Raw genomic sequence first — 17,250 nt, forward strand, 5'->3', positions numbered from 1 at the left:
GCCTTCCGCCGGCAAGCTGCTGCCGTCCCCGTAACAGGCTTTGGTTATTTCTAAGCCAGCGTCAGAATCAATTAATCAATCAGCGTGTCCCTTACTCCTCACCTGCGCGGGATGTCACTTCCCTGTCACCTGATCCTCGTCACTCCTACCGGCTTCCTCGCCATTCTCAGCAAGCCTCAATTTATTTACGCTTGCATTTAATTTCACCGACTTCACTGCGCATTATGTACGGCTGACCCCAGGGAGCTTCTACCGCAGGAAGGGCTGAGTATAATGCATAATGCCCCTGTATAATGTATAGTTAAATCAGCGAGCCACCCCCCTGTATAATGTATAGATAAATCAGTGAGCCGGCCCCTGTATAATGTATAGATAAATCAGCGAGCCACCCCCTGTATAATGTATAGATAAATCAGTGAGCCGGCCCCTGTATAATGTATACATTGCTCTCCTGATTGAACTATATATTATGTAGGGCCAGTTCAGCCTTTTTCCAGGAGAAATTTCCCAGCATTTAACCTTCATGATCCATAATGTAGTAGGTGAGATGAAACTGCAGCCCTCCTGCAAACTCCTTCTTTAGCAAATAAACCCCAACACTCTTGGGCATGGTTTGTACTCAACAAATTAAAACATGACGGGGCAGCGAGACAGCGGCAATCCTATTATTCTCTATGTGAAAAGCACCATGGTTTAGGATTGGGGCGTGGATTAGGATCGGGTTGTGGTTTAGGATTGGGGAGTGGTTCAGGATTGGGTGTGGTTTAGGATTGGGGCGTGGATTAGGATCGGGTTGTGGTTTAGGATTGGGGAGTGGTTCAGGATTGGGGAGTGGTTCAGGATTGGGTGTGGTTTAGGATTGGGGCGTGGATTAGGATCGGGTTGTGGTTCAGGATTGGGGAGTGGTTCAGGATTGGGGCGTGGATTAGGATCGGGTTATGGTTTAGGATTGGGGAGTGGTTCAGGATTGGGGTGCGGTTTAGGATTGGGGTGCGGTTTAGGATTGGGGAGTGGTTAAGGATTGGGGAGTGGTTAAGGATTGGGGTGCGGTTTAGGGTCGGGTTGTGGTTTAGGATTGGGGAGTGGTTAAGGATTGGGGAGTAGTTAAGCATTGGGGTGTGGTTTAGGATTGGGGAGTGGTTAAGGATTGGGTGTGGTTTCGGATTTGGGCGTGGTTAAGGATCGGGGTGCGGTTTAGGATTGGGGAATGGTTTAGGATTAGGGTGCGGTTTAGGATTGGGGTGCGGTTTCGAATTGGGGAGTGGTTGAGGATTGGGGTGCGGTTAATGATTGGGGTGCGGTTAATGATTGGGGTACGGTTTAGAATTGGGGTGTAGTTTAGGACTGGGGAGTGGTTAAGGATTGGGGTGCGGTTTAGGATTGGGAGTGGTTTAGATATGGGGTGTGGTTTATGATTGGCGTGCATGCAGAATGTGCTGATCGCATATTTGGTAACGTCTAACACAGAGGAACTTACCTCATCGTAATAAAATCTCATGTCGGCCCGCTTACATCTTAAATCCCAAAGGACTATCGTTCCCGTTTCATATCCTATTAGAAGCTGCAAATAAAAACAGTTACTTTGGTTACTTTTATTTTTTAACCAGATAAAACATGTCGGTTGGAGCTCAGAGATAAAGCAGACAGGTGGAAGGCATGAAGTGCACGTTCTGCTGTTATGCTAGTTACAGGGTAACGGCTATAAGCACGGCATTTACCCGAATACCCAAGAGGCTCTGCTTTGGTGTCCAACCTGACGTCGTGCTTTGTACTAATCTACAGGGAAATGGTTCGGGATATTTATAGCATTTATACACAAGCAGCGGTGAAGAGGCGAATACACATCACAGTCTCTCAACGCAAAAATCTCGGTGTAAAAACTAACAAAGTAACAAAAAACTAAAAAGAATCTGTCACGGAGCTGGCTAGTCCGACGACTACCTCCACTGTCTTGTGCTCCCTTAGCCTGGGACTCCACACTTTCCCCGGTTCCCCGGTCACTCGCCGAGACTCAGTGTCGGGTAAAACCAAACGAAGACTCATTTATTTCTCACACACAGAGCTGGATATATCCAGCAAAACACACATTATATATATATATCACACACACACATTATATATATATATATATATCACACACACACATTATATATATATATATATACACACACACACACACATTATATATATATATATATCACACACACAAATTATATATATATATATATATATATACACACACACATTATATATATATATATCACACACACCCACATTATATATATATACACACACACACATTATATATATATATATATATCACACACACCCACATTATATATATATACACACACACACATTATATATATATACACACACACACATTATATATATATATATACACACACACACACATTATATATATATATATACACACACACACATTATATATATATATATATATATCACACACACATTATATATATATATCCAGCAAAACACACATTATATATATATATATATATATATATATATATATCACACACACACATTATATATATATATATATATATCACACACACACACACACACACATTATATATATATATATCCAGCAAAACACACATTAACATAAAACAAGATATTGGGACACAACCCCCCCCCCCCTTAATCTGCCTCCCAGAGACAACAGGGGCAGTAACGAGATTAACAATACAATAGGGGGGAGACTGATTTATACAACATTAAACTGAAAGAATGGCGGCCTCTCCCTGGTGGCAGATCCTGGCTGTCTGCTGGAGATAATCCCCTCAGCCAGTGATGAGATGATACTGCTGGGGGGGACACAGAAGCCTTTACAGACCCAGGGCCCATCGTCAATAGGGAGGAGGCCGGCAGTCAGGCCTCTCCAGTGGTCCCAGTGATGGAGGCTTCCGTCACAGAATCATTATCAGAGTTTGAATGAAAGTCACGGAACGCTTCTACTTCTCCACTTATCTGTATGCATTGTTCTGGTCTCTTGGAGGACTTCTGCAAGAGGGGGAGAGCCTCTACTCCATTCCTCCTATTGGGGGAGAGGGTGTGCACGCAGGCTCCGCCCTATTGCAGAAGCGCTCCCGGAGGTCTGGTTAACTGAGCTGATACTGGGGAGAACCGGATGAAGAATAGAAGATAGAAGACTATCAGTGCCAAGAGAAGAAGAGAAGAAGTGGAGCTGGGGAAAAGGAGACGGGGACGCAGAGGCTGTCGGGGAAGAAGGTAGGGAGATATTGAGAGAGAGCAAATGAGACATAGTGTAGCGTGAGGGAGAGTGAATGATAGTGTGAGATTGTGTGAGATAACGCGAGAGAGACCGAATGAGAGATACTGTAACATAACATGAGGGAGAGTGAATGATAGTGTGAGATAGTGTGAGGGAGAGTGAATGATAGTGTGAGATAGTGTAAGATAGCGTGAGGGAGAGTGAATGATAGTGTGAGATAGTGTGAGGGAGAGTGAATGATAGTGTGAGATAGCGTGAGGGAGAGTGAATGATAGTGTGAGATAGTGTAAGATAGCGTGAGGGAGAGTGAATGATAGTGTGAGATAGCGTGAGGGAGAGTGAATGATAGTGTGAGATAGTGTAAGATAGCGTGAGGGAGAGTGAATGATAGTGTGAGATAGCGTGAGGGAGAGTGAATGATAGTGTGAGATTGTGTGAGGGAGAGTGAATGATAGTGTAAGATAGCGTGAGGGAGAGTGAATGATAGCGTGAGGATGAGTGAATGATAGTGTGAGATCTTTTTGGTCCAATTGCACGAGTCCGGCGTGCATGTATAAAGTCTTCCTGACGATTTCAATACTAGCACTACCCTGCTGTCAATCAGTGACAGGAAGATGACCCCATTGGACGTGGTGTTCTGCTGCTGATTGACAGCTTAAGCAGCCAATCGGTGGCAAGAATTTTCAGATCATAGAGTGAGAAAGAAATTCCGTGGTAAGAGTTTTATTTTATTTTTTAATTAATGGGTTAAAGACGGCGACAAATTCAAAGGGAAACAATCTATACTTTGCTCTTCGCAGGATGGACGGGAACGCGGTCACCATTAATGTTGCCGATCCTTTTAGCACATTATGTGCGGGCCCAGAATAAACGTGCGCACACGCGGTGCATTTACTGCTTCTTATATAATCTAAAAACTCCAAGCATCTTTTATTTAACACTTTCCAAAAAAAAACACTCCGTGCGAAAATAATTGGTGCTCATTTCTACTTTCAAGACAAATAAAAACTGATGGAAGCCGTGGATAGATGGAGGTCACAGCCTCCCAGCAGAAGTGGTAGAGGCTAATATAGTGAGGGAATTTAAACATGCACGGAGTAGGTATATGGCTCCTGGATCTAGGTAAGTGGAACAGCCTCCCAGCAGAAGTGGTAGAGGGTAATACAGTGAGGGGATTAAACATGCGCGGGATATACGGCTCCTGAATCAAAGACGAGACCAACGACTGATTAAGGTTTGAGTCGTTACAGCAGGAGAACCGGGCGACTAGACGGGGGCCGGATGGGGCCGATCTGCTGGCGGGTTCTGGGTTGCTTGGTTCAGTGGCCTCCCTGTAATCACCAACCTGGAGCAGGGGTAAATTGGAACTTCTACACTCTTACTGTCACCGTACAAAAGCGGTGGGGTGGAAGGGGTTGATCGGGAGCACAGGGGGCCCTTGAGATTTAACCGAATTAAAACAAAACCAAAAAAGTCAGGTTTGGCCGACGTGTAATGGGTTAAACTGGCAAAAGTCCTCCTGCTGTACAGACAGGGGGGCAGACAGACCCGGACAGACGTGGGTTAAAGGAACGGACAGGTTGACCAATGCAGGTAGTGAGGATGACCCTTTAATACTCATTATAAATGTGTAGTAAATCCTGGAATATTATGTGCGGAATCCGTGCCGTTAGGGGTTAATACCCCGCGCTCTTCACCTTCCGTTCCTGACGCGGGATGTGGGGGCTGTTATTATCCTGATATAGCGAGGCTCCAATACCCTCTGGGTGCCCAGGAAAAACAGTATAGGAAGGGTTAATCCCAAAATGCCCATGTCTGGATGAAACCTCTCTATACCGCGATACCTGGGCACTCGCGGGGTAACCGAGACAGCGTGAGTCGGACTGCACGGAGCGCAGGCTGCTGCCTCTGGGTACTCAGCGCTGTACGAGGAGTAATTTGAAGAGAAAAGCAATCAGCCGGAGTGCGAGAAAAGTCCAGAAATCCAATTTACCAATCAGACGAAATCCTGAAACGAGGTCAGAGCTCAGCGGCGGGCAAAGCTTTTAACAGCAGGCGAGACGAGAAGAACATTCCACGGCAGCGAATGGTTTATTCCGGGACCTTCTACGTGGGAACCGGACCATTACCCCCCCCCCGTACCGGGACATAATGCGGCGCTGGTTAACCCATACAGTTCCCTCTGGATTTGGGTTAAATGGTTAAGGGTTAAAGCAGTCAGCAGGAACATTCTGTTAGTTGCCATGGTGACTGCACCCGTTTCACTCGTTTACCCCTATAACCTATGTCTGTACTGATTAACCCCTGCAGTTTCCTCTGTGAATCTTAAGTATAAACACTTGGCCCACTTACCTTCCCTTCATCCCTAGGGGTGTCACTCAGGTGCACGACGGGGCCGGGGTGGGCCTTTGTAGATCTGCAAAAAAAGAAAGGAAAAAAGGCCCGTTGAGCGAGTCAGTAACAGACAGCCAATCACAACACACTAAGCTATATAATGTTTACGGCGCTGCACTTCAAATGCTGCCTTTTCACTTGTGTTTTACGCGTTTTACTTTGTAACTCTATGTCTGTAAAAGACAGTGATGGCTGGACGAAGGAAGAGAGGGATGGAGGAAAGAGAGAAATTGGAAGAAACAAAAGGAAGGAAGGGATAAAGAGAGGAGGGAAAGAAGGATGGAATGAAGGAAATAATTAGCCTCTACCACTTCTACTGGGAGGCTGTTCCGCTTACCTACCACCAGCTCAGTAAAGTAAAACTTCATTCCATTCCATCTCACTCTCTGACCCTCTAGTGTTAGATTCCAGTCTCTTGAGATAGCCTCCATTGAAATAAATTCCCTCCTGTCCTTGTTAATTGCTTTTCCTGCTGTTTCTATACACATTATCGGGGCTTTTAGGGCCGTAGAACCCTGGGATCCCCTCATACCCAGCAAACATTCTGACCTCCTAGAAAAGAGGGGCATCAGGGGAGAAGAACAGGCCATCGGGGGGAGGATAGAGGGGCACAGGGAGGAAAGCAGGACATCAGGGGAGGAGAGAGAGGGGCATCAGGAGAGGAAAGAGGGGGGGATCAGGGGAGGAGAGAGGGGGCATCAGGGGAGGAGAGAGGGGCATCAGGGATTTGGGAGAGGGAATGCCCAATCTAAACACGGACACTTGGGAAGAATGTCTAATTTAGAAAGCTTTCTCTGTAACATTCTTATTGCTTCACCCAGAATATAATGATCTGAGCAGAATCTGAAATGTCACCCCTTCTATATAAATTTAGGATATTTTCTTGATAAAGGTGAAAATCATAAATATTGCAAGAAAAGTTGATCGGGGGATTAATGTTTTTTATATTTGGTTAACTAGATCCGATCAATTAATCGTTAAGACAAGCAGTTACAAGCGCTTTATATATCACATTATTAGGAAGATAACGGTTTTTAGTGCAAACTTTGATTTATGCCGAATAAAATCCACAGAGAGAGGCGATAAACGACTCGGATAACAGCGAGCCGGGGACGAGGGCTTTCATTTTCTAAATGCCAGAGAATAAAACATGTCTCGGCAAACGCTGCCGCATTTCATCTTAACCGTCTCCAGAGCAGCATTAACAGGGTGTCGGCGGCAGCACCTGTATCCAGCAGCGGGGGGGCAAAGGGGATTACTCCATCCAATCAGGGAGAAGGGGTGAGTGTGCATCCAATCAGGGAGCAGGGGAAAAGCATGCATCCAGTCAGGGAGAGGGGTCAGTGTGCATCCAATCAGGGAGCGGGGGGGGGAAATGTGCATCCAATCAGGGAGAGGAGTGAGTGTGCATCCAATCAGGGAGCTGGGTGAGTGTGCATCCAATCAGGGAGTGGGGGGGAAAGTGTGCATCCAATCAAGGAGAGGGGTGAGTGTGGATTCAATCAGGGAGAGGAGTGAGCGTGCATCCAATCAGGGAGTGGGGGGAAGAGCATGCATCCAACCAGGGAGAGTATGTATTTAATCAAGGTAAGGAGAATGAGTGTGTATCCAATCAGGGAGAAGGGGTGAGCGCGCATGTAATCAGGGGGAGGGGAGTGATTGTGCATGCAATTAGGGAGAGGATGTAAAAGTGTGCATCCAATCAGGGCGAGGGGGTGAAAGTGTGTATCCAATCAGGGAGAAGGAGCTAAGTCCAGTTCCACAACTAGTCCAAACTACTGAGATCGCATTCATTGGTATCAGTCTCTAAAGGGTTAAAATAGATGAATATGTGATATGTGTGGAAGATAAAAAAAAAGACATAGAGGAGAAAAAAGACATAGAGGGGGGGTGAATGCAAAGGGGAGAGAGAAAGAAGGGGGTTACAAGGATTGAGAGGTGACTTGCTGGTCCTCCCCACTCCTGGCTACATGAAAATAACATAAACAAAAAACAGACAGGGATCCACGTGGACAGGGTATATGGACAGGGTATATGGCCAGGGTATATGGCCAGGGTATTTATTTTTATTTGTTATTGTATGTTGTAGATGGATGTCGTTTTTGCGTGTTTCAGGTGAGGACACACGAGTTCACATTGAATTCACATGCCCTCACCTGTAACTCGCAAAATGTAAAGACACAGGGACTCACAATAAACTTGCTGATTAATGAAGCTGCGGACTGTTTTGTAAGCGTTGGCCTGCGAGGGCAGGCGAGTAGAGTCATTTGTTGAGCTAACCCTTAACCCAGCTAACAGCTCAGCATCTTAATTCATTCTATAAACGCCATTTGTGTGCCTGCCAGCTCAGATGCCTGCACGTGCACTTATTTCAAGCTGAATCACTGAAAAAGGCCACTACAGACCCTTAGAAACGTGAACACATAGAACATTCTTATTATTAGTTCTTTCTCACCGTGTATTTTTATCCATAGACCATCAGAAAACACATAATATATCACATAAGATATTCTGACGCTCCCTGCACGGCATCAGGCACCGTCTACAAACTTTAACAGCTCACCGGAACAGCCAAGCGACGGAACGCGACAGGTAAACTTACAGCTCAATCGCCTTGTTCCACATAACCACATATCCGGAGAGGACAAAGGACTCGATATTCACGACGTGCGTATTCCCTCTCTCCGTACCGACGTAGAGCCACTTACTCTGGAAAGGCAGATGGCAGCATGTAATTCTGCAAAAAAAATACCAAAAGGAGGAGGATTGAGAAAAGGTGGCTGTGTTAGAAACATACATATATATATACGTTCAGTCGAGACCTGTCCGGCCCCCGTCTAGTCGCCGTTTCTCCCGCTGTAAAGACTCAAACCTTAATCAGTCGTTGGTCTCGTCTTAGATTCAGGAGCCGTATGTCTATCCCATGCATGTTTAATACCCTTTACCCTCTACCACTTCTGCTGGGAGGCTGCTCCACTTATCTACCACTTCTATAGGTGGTAAGGATAATTGAACGTGTTGTGTTGGACTCAGTAGTTGTTTAAGCTTTGAAGGCAGACGGTGATGTCTATTTGAAGGGCTTCATTCTCGGCGATCGTGAGAGATGGAAACTCTCAGCCGCCTAAATCGTCCTTCTCCAATCTGTCCATTTTTCAAAAGGTCGTTACTGACAGATCTGTGATTTCCTAGACAGGTTAATCTGTGCGCAGCCCGGTGATATCATCGTTTTCTCTTTAGATCTTCCCAGAAGACACTTAGGGATTCGGAGGGGGGAAAAATGAGCTGCTTCTTACAAAATGTTCACCTTTTGTCATTTCAATTATTTAAAAAAATCATTTTAGTATAAATATTATTCATATTTTTTTCAATTCTTTAGAGGATTCTTAAATTATTAATCTATTGTGGCAGCTACTGATCCTTCCGGTTTTTGATCCAAAAGATGGCAAAAAAACCACCAATTAAGCTATTTTTCCTCCTTGACTCCGAAAGGTGATCAGATTTCTCCTTGGATGAAAAAGTTCCTAAATATTGCTGTTAATACGATTATTTATACCCCTGTATGTTCTGCTTTTGCTCTTGTTGGAGGCGCCCGGTGCATCTGATAGATCCCCCTCTCTCTGCAGTGGATTCTGTACCTTTATTGCCCTGTTTATTCTCGTCTCCAGCGCATTTACTAAAATGGTCTTACTGGGCACCGGTAATCACAAAACCCTCCAGCAAATCCAAAACAAACTGTGCTATAGTATTACCCCCGTTAAACGGTGCTGTGCGCGGCGGGCATCCCGAGGGGTGGACTAAGAGTGCTGAATCCCGCCAGCCCAAATGGGGACTGAAGTCTCTGGTTTTCTGCTTCAGCCCCTGCTGGGGTAACAGAGGAGCCCAGCGGGGTTACATAACTGGTAGTACAGAGTGTGAGCTGCACTGGAGACCGGGCTCTGCCAGGGGTAAGAGGAAGGGGGAAATGGAGATGTTAGAGCGAGTGAGTGGGTGTTAGTGTACACTGTTAGAGTGAGTGGGTGTAAGTGGATGGTGTTAGAGTGTGGGTGTTAGTGTATGCTGTTAGTGTGAGTGGGTGTTAGTGTATGCTGTTAGTGTGAGTGGGTCTTAGACTGGCCCTTCCTTACAGAGGAACTAAGCTCATCAATCTGCCCCCTCCCAGCTGCACCGGAGACGGCGGACCCCGGGGATCTCCTGCCGGCTGATACAAGTGGCCCTGCTCTGAAGCCACAAGCAGCCGCATTAAAGGGGTATTTCTTCTGCTTTTAATTTCGCTTCATTTTACATCAAAAATACTCCAGGCAGGTAAATGATGATGGGGTGTACTCCAGGCAGGTAAATGATGATGGGGTGTACTCCAGGCAGGTAAATGATGATGGGGTGTACTCCAGGCAGGTAAACATTGTGTCCCGGATGATGGCTGTACTCCTGGTTATTGTCCGTTCTCGGTAGCGTTACGGGAATCGGTTTTTTAGCTCTGCGGGTTGGATAAGTGGATGTCTGACAGCGCCGGAGCCGCGATTCCTGCCTCACTTAATGCTCAGCGTGTGCGCACAGGAGGATGAACACACTTTAACACTGACATTTAACAATTTCCGGACAGCGTTAGAAGGGTTATTAATCAAATCCTGTCATTTGTTGGTGAAAAGTATTTTATTGCTCAACGTGTTACAATGTTGCAAAGTTAACTAGTGTCACTCTGTAGGGGGTAACTTTCACCTGTCGTGCACACACACTCATGCATGCACACACGCACACTCATGCACGCACACACGCACTCACACACACTCATGCATGCACACAGGCACTCACACACTCATGCACGCACACACGCACTCACACACTCATGCACGCACACACTCATGCATGCACACACGCACTCACACACACACTCATGCACGCACACACGCACTCACACACACTAATGCAGGCACACACGCACCACAAACACTTATGCACACGCACTCACAACCACACACGCACTCATCCACATGCACTCACGCACGCACACATTAACTCTTTGAAACTCTCTGCTGGGCACTGTAGGACAGGGGGATTTTTAGCTGTTTATTTTAAAACAAACATCTTTAAAAATAAGTTATTTTTGGGCCGATCCGACATTTTATATAAATGTATATTTCTGCCCATTCATTGGTTAATTGTGAATTTAAATAAATGATGAGATGCACAAAACATACTTTTGTAGTTCATTTTTCATGTAAATATGAAGTGTTTTTGTACCGTTCTTTGTGAAATTTCAGGGAGTGTAGCAGAGCTGGTCTTTTCTGTCTCAGGTTCCATAGATGAAGAGTCCCATCTGCGCATGCGGTAACTAATCCCCCCTGAACAAACGGAATCACAGAAACATATGAAACAAAAGCATTAAACCGATTTCATACAATGCAAGACAACAGTTAGTGAAGGGCTGGAGCATTAACCCATTGGGGTAATTGTGGTACAGGAGCCCCATTGGATGATTCTGGAAGGGGAATTCATTGGGCTGATTAGGGATCAGGAACCCATTGAGGAGATTCTGGTACGGAACCTTCATGGGGCGTTTCTGGTATAGCAACCCTTTGGGGCGATTGTGGTATCGGAACCCACTAGGGTGATTCTCATATAGGAACCAACTGGCGTTTCTGGTATGGGAACCCACTGAGGTGAATCTGTTACAGGAACCCATTGGGGTGATTCTGGTATGGGTACTCCATGGGGTGGTTCTGGTATGGGTTCTGTATGGCATGATTCTGGTATAGGAACCCGCTGGGGTGGTTCTGGTATGGGTTCTGTATGGCATGATTCTGGTATGGGTTCTGTATGGCATGATTCTGGTATGGGAACCCGCTGGGGTGGTTCTGGTATGGGTACTGTATGGCATGATTCTGGTATGGGTTCTGTATGGCATGATTCTGGTATGGGTACTGTATGGCATGATTCTGGTATGGGTACTGTATGGCATGATTCTGGTATGGGTACTGTATGGCATGATTCTGGTATGGGAACCCGCTGGGGTGGTTCTGGTATGGGTACTGTATGGCATGATTCTGGTATGGGTTCTGTATGGCATGATTCTGGTATGGGTTCTGTATGGCATGATTCTGGTATGGGTTCTGTATGGCATGATTCTGGTATGGGTACTGTATGGCATGATTCTGGTATGGGTTCTGTATGGCATGATTCTGGTATGGGTTCTGTATGGCATGATTCTGGTATGGGAACCCGCTGGGGTGGTTCTGGTATGGGTTCTGTATGGCATGATTCTGGTATAGGAACCCGCTGGGGTGGTTCTGGTATGGGAACCGATTACTATGATACTGGGATTCTCCCAGCTGACATCTATCACTGATACTGGGATTCTTCCAAAGTCCCAATGGTGCGATTCCTTTTCCGGTATGAGATCTCTTCATGGCTGATGGGGAGGTGTATACCGAGGAGCTTACAGTCTTTTCCTCTGCCATTCTCCGTGTGTACACCGAGCACACGGCTGCTTGTGTTTCTAAATGTGTCTTCACAATAGGAAGAGAAGAATCACGTCACACGCCGGCCTTATGACCCCGGCGCGTTTAACCTTTCGGAACACTGCAGACACTTAGATTCTTATTGATTTCCAGAACAGAAGAAAACCTAAGAGAATTACTTGCCATTTATTATCTTTACAAGACACAAAGGAAAGCAGGAACCCTAATAAATCAAAATGAAACTGCTCTCTTAATAAAGGTGCAAACCTGGCGGATGCCCCAGCTGGGGGTATCATTGGCAAAAGCACAAAGGGGTCAAGCAGAGCCGCCATATTGGTGTAATAACCCATTGGCTGAGCAAAGCGCCATCAAGGTTCAAATGCCAATAATGGAGATGCAGCATACAGGGGGTAACCGCTTGGCCCGCGGGGCTTTTCTTTTTGTAATACAGGACTGACTGCCCCGGCAGAGGGGGACGTTATTCCGGGAGACGCTCACCTCGTTGATTAGGAACTGGAGATGATGAACCGCCGCTCCGCTGTCATGCTGGCAATGGCAATCGACACCCGGCCGGCCTAATCTGTTATGATCGATAGTCAAGGATTTAACGAGAAAACAATTATTAAGCAATTACCCTCGGCGGCTTAACAATGACATAAGCGGTGACACCAGCTACGGGCCCTGCGCGTTTATCTCGGTGCCGGGGACGCCTGAGGTCACCACGACCATTACCTAAATACCATCCCCAGGGCCCGTGCCACCCGTACGTCGCAGCAGATACCCCGTGCTATGGCAGATAATTAGCGTGGAAGTTCCTTTATTCCCCTGGAGGTTATTCCGCTCCCCGGCCTCGCGCTGAATAAATGTCAGAGAAACGTATGACCGAGACACACAGAACATCGATCCCATTTATCACTTCTCCTCACGGCCAAAACACATCCATTTTTCATTGTTGTTTTCCAATAAATTCTTGAAGCAAAAGACTGAAGAGAAAAGAATCCGGATCCACGGAGGTATGTAAAACGCGCCAGGTATTAATATATTATTATACAGGGTATTTAAACCCCAAACAGCACAGGGAGGCGGGAAACTCACCCAAAATATCACATGATCAACAACAATGGTGGCTCCAGGTCTGCAGATAAAGGGCTTGGGGTTATATTACTGTATACAGCGCTGGGGGTTATATTACTGTATACAGTGCTGGGGGGTTATATTACTGTATACAGCGCTGGGGGGTTATATTACTGTATACAGCGCTGGGGGTTATATTACTGTATACAGTGCTGGGGGGTTATATTACTGTATACAGCGCTGGGGGGTTATATTACTGTATACAGCGCTGGGGGTTATATTACTGTATACAGCGCTGGGGGTTATATTACTGTATACAGTGCTGGGGGGTTATATTACTGTATACAGCACTGGGGGGTTATATTACTGTATACAGCGCTGGGGGGTTATTACTGTATACAGCGCTGGGGGTTATATTTCTGTATACAGCGCTGGGGGTTATATTACTGTATACAGCGCTGGGGTTTATATTACTGTATACAGCGCTGGGGGTTATATTACTGTATACAGCGCTGGGGGGTTATATTACTGTATACAGCGCTGGGGGGTTATATTACTGTATACAGCGCTGGGGGTTATATTACTGTATACAGCGCTGGGGGTTATATTACTGTATACAGCGCTGGGGGTTATATTACTGTATACAGCGCTGGGGGGTTATATTACTGTATACAGTGCTGGGGGGTTATATTACTGTATACAGCGCTGGGGGTTATATTACTGTATACAGCGCTGGGGGGTTATTACTGTATACAGCGCTGGGGGTTATATTTCTGTATACAGCGCTGGGGGTTATATTACTGTATACAGCGCTGGGGTTTATATTACTGTATACAGCCAGTTCCAATAAACTCCTCTGCAGTATGAGGCGGAAATGCAGCAAATAACCATCAAAATGGTCTCCCTGAAAGTATCACATTTCAGGACATGTTCTTCGGAAATGATTCATTTTATCTTGGAAATATAAATGTGGCGATTATGAGCACCAGCTGCGTCTGCGGGGGGGGGGGGGGCGCGCGTGTATATAATCCCGAAGGCAGCTACGAGCCTCTAGAACGGATCTGATCTCAAACCTAATACTGCCGGCCAAACTCAGGCTGAAACCTCCCGATTTCCTCATCAGTATGAGAAACGCTCTGCTAGCGGCCGCCGTCTGTCCGCTGGTCTGCAAGGAATGTCCAATTCTACAAAAATGTTATTAAGCTATTTAATATTATAATTCATTTTATGTTATTAATTTAAAAATATCACAACTAACAACCTGAAAGTCTTACATAGAAACCCAGAACCCGCCGGCAGATCGGCCCCATCCGGCCCCCGGCAAGTCGCCGTTTCCCCTGCTGTAAAGACTCAAACCTTAATCAGTCGTTGGTCTCGTCTTAGATTCAGGACCCGTATGTCTATCCCATGCATGTTTAATACCCTCACTGTATTACCCTCTACCACCTCTGCTGGGAGGCTGTTCCATCTATGTTATCTAACCACCCTCCCAGAATCCCAAGTGGGTGGCTCCATATAATGGGAGTTAATGTTTCCAGCGGTCTCCAGTTCATGTTGCAGTTTCCAAGATGGCGGCTTTTTCTCCTGTCAGATATTAGACAGCCACCCGCGGTGATCAGAGGATCCGAAAGTTATATCCACAGTGAACAATATCTCCTGGAATAAGTCAGATAAAACTGCCAAACGTCAGGCGATGATAAGAGAAAGAAACGTCTTCTAAGCCCCCGGCTCGGAATCCTCTCCGTAACGCTCAGAGGCGGCCGCGCGGGATAAGAGATGCCAAAGCCCTTGATCCATTTTAAGATATAGGATCAAGAATTTTCAGTATTAATCTTCTTCAGAACTGCCTTTTACACAGTGACGTCTCCACCGCTCCCTCACCTTTCCCACAGAAACCCAGAACCTGCCGGCAGATCGGCCCCATCCGGCCCCCGGCTAGTCACCCGTCTCTCCTGCTGTAAAGACTCAAACCTTAATCAGTCGTTGGTCTCTTCTTAGATTCAGGAGCCGTATGTCTATCCCATGCATGTTTAATACCCTCACTGTATTACCCTCTACCACCTCTGCTGGGAGGCTGCTCCACTTATCCACCACCCTCTCAGTAATGTAAAACTTCCTTCTGTTCCATCTCAGTCTCTGATCCTCTAGTGTTGGATTCCGGTCTCTTGTTGTAACTTTTTTCCTCCTTTGAATTAAATTCCCTCCTGTCCTTTGTTACATCCCTTTATCTTTTTGTCTCTTCCCTTTTCTCTTCTCTCTCTCTCTCTCTCTCCTCTTTCTCTCTCCCCTGTCTCTTTTTCCCTTTTCTCTTCTCTCTCCCCTGGCTCTTTTTCTCTTCTCTCTCCTCTCTCTTTCTCGTTCTCCTCTTTCTCTCTTCTCTCTCCCCTGGCTCTTTTTCTCTTCTCTCTCCTCTCTCTCTCTCTTTCTCGTTCTCCTCTTTCTCTCTTCTCTCTCCCCTGGCTCTTTTTCTCTTCTCTCTCCTCTCTCTCTCTCGTTCTCTCTTTCTCGTTCTCCTCTTTCTCTCTTCTCTCTCCCCTGGCTCTTTTTCTCTTCTCTCTCCTCTCTCTCTCGTTCTCCTCTTTCTCTCTTCTCTCTCCCCTGGCTCTTTTTCTCTTCTCTCTCCTCTCTCTCTCTCTCTGGGAGATAGGCGCAGCATCGTGTGATCCTGCCTTTATCTTCGCCAGGACACAATGGGGGTTATTTGTAAAGGACAATTACAATGCAAAGTGTTAAAAGTGGCCTTGTCACCATAGCAACCAATGCAAATTCTGTTTTCTTTTTATAAATCTCCCCCCGCTGCGCTCGTGGTTTGTTTTGTAAGAAGCCAACGGGTTAAACCCGGGAACGCCGGCTGCAGGGGACACAGCTGGATGATGGACCGAACAGTATATAAACCTCCAGGTAAAGAAGTGGTGCTTAGCGCCACCCACTCCTGTGTAGCTCCACCCACTCCTGTGTAGCTCCACCCTCTCCTGCGTAGCTCCACCCATTCCCACTACCTGTCCTTAAACCCTCCATTTCAATCCCCAACCCCACCACCGCCTATGACCGCTGTCCGTCCCTTACTGATGTCAGGTTACAGAATAATAAATACCGTATTGGCTCGAATATAGGCCGCACTTTTTTCCCCCACTTTAAGTCTTTAAAGTGGGGGTGCGGCCTATATTCGGGGTCTAGCACCCGACGCCCGGGACATGCAGTCCCGGGCGCCGGGCAGGCAGCGGGGTTTGGATACAGATCCCCCGCAGCGGTGCAGGGGACCTGCATCCTAATCCCCGATACGCTCAGACAGCCTCCCCTGCCAGCACTTTCTACGGGGGGGGTGCCGGCACGGGAGGTTGTCTAAGTGCATCGTGCGGACCGTCCGCACGATGCGTTTTACCTCTGCCCCCCCCCCCCCCGACTTACCGGAGCAGACTCCTGGGTGTCTTGCGGGGCCGGCGGGGGACATCTACGCAATACGCGTATACAACTTCCGTTGTATACGCGTATTGCGTAGATGTCCCCCGCCGGCCCCGCAAGACACCCGGGAGTCTGCTCCAGTAAGTGAGGAGGACAGTGGCAGCATATCTCGGGGGGGGGGGGGGAGAGACAGAGTGGCAGCATGTTTTTTTGGTGCTTTTTTAAAGAAAAAAAATTTTCTTTAAAAAAGCACCAAACTTTTAGGGTGCGGTCTATATACGGGGGCGGCCTGTATCCGAGCCAATACGGTATAATGCATACATGTTGTTGTATTCCTGAATTATTATGACGGATCGCTGGATCCCCCTTCATTCCTGTTGATAAATACGGAGGAACGTTATGCCCCTTCATTCCCATTAATAAATATGGTGGAACGCTATGCCCCTTCATTCATGATAATAAATATGGCGGAACGCTATGCCCCTTCATTCCCATTAATAAATATGGTGGAACGCTATGCCCCTTCATTCATGATAATAAATATGGCGGAACGCTATGCCCCTTCATTCCCGTTAATAAATATGGTGGAACGCTATGCCCCTTCATTCATGATAATAAATATGGCGGAACGCTATGCCCCTTCATTCATGATAATAAATATGG

The 17,250-nt window shown here is 46.6% G+C and overlaps 1 protein-coding gene across 2 annotated transcripts in view; it reads right to left on the bottom strand.

The window, feature by feature from the left end:
- LOC149280730 (syntaxin-binding protein 5-like) overlaps positions 1-17,250 on the bottom strand; it is an 82,288-nt gene that overhangs the window by 42,135 nt on the left and 22,903 nt on the right. For both annotated transcript variants that reach the window (XM_089500112.1, XM_089500111.1), the window contains exons 3-7: positions 12,610-12,691; positions 10,895-10,995; positions 8,259-8,393; positions 5,615-5,678; positions 1,478-1,561 (exon numbers count right to left, since the gene is read on the bottom strand). In XM_089500112.1, coding sequence (XP_089356238.1) covers positions 1,478-1,561; positions 5,615-5,678; positions 8,259-8,393; positions 10,895-10,995; positions 12,610-12,691 — 466 coding nt within the window. The remainder of the gene's footprint in view (positions 1-1,477; positions 1,562-5,614; positions 5,679-8,258; positions 8,394-10,894; positions 10,996-12,609; positions 12,692-17,250) is intronic.

Source organism: Sceloporus occidentalis, unplaced genomic scaffold (genome assembly GCF_023333645.1).
Source record: "Sceloporus occidentalis isolate IW3139 unplaced genomic scaffold, rSceOcc1.0.p SCAF_148, whole genome shotgun sequence".
Classification (NCBI taxonomy): Eukaryota; Metazoa; Chordata; class Lepidosauria; order Squamata; family Phrynosomatidae; genus Sceloporus; species Sceloporus occidentalis.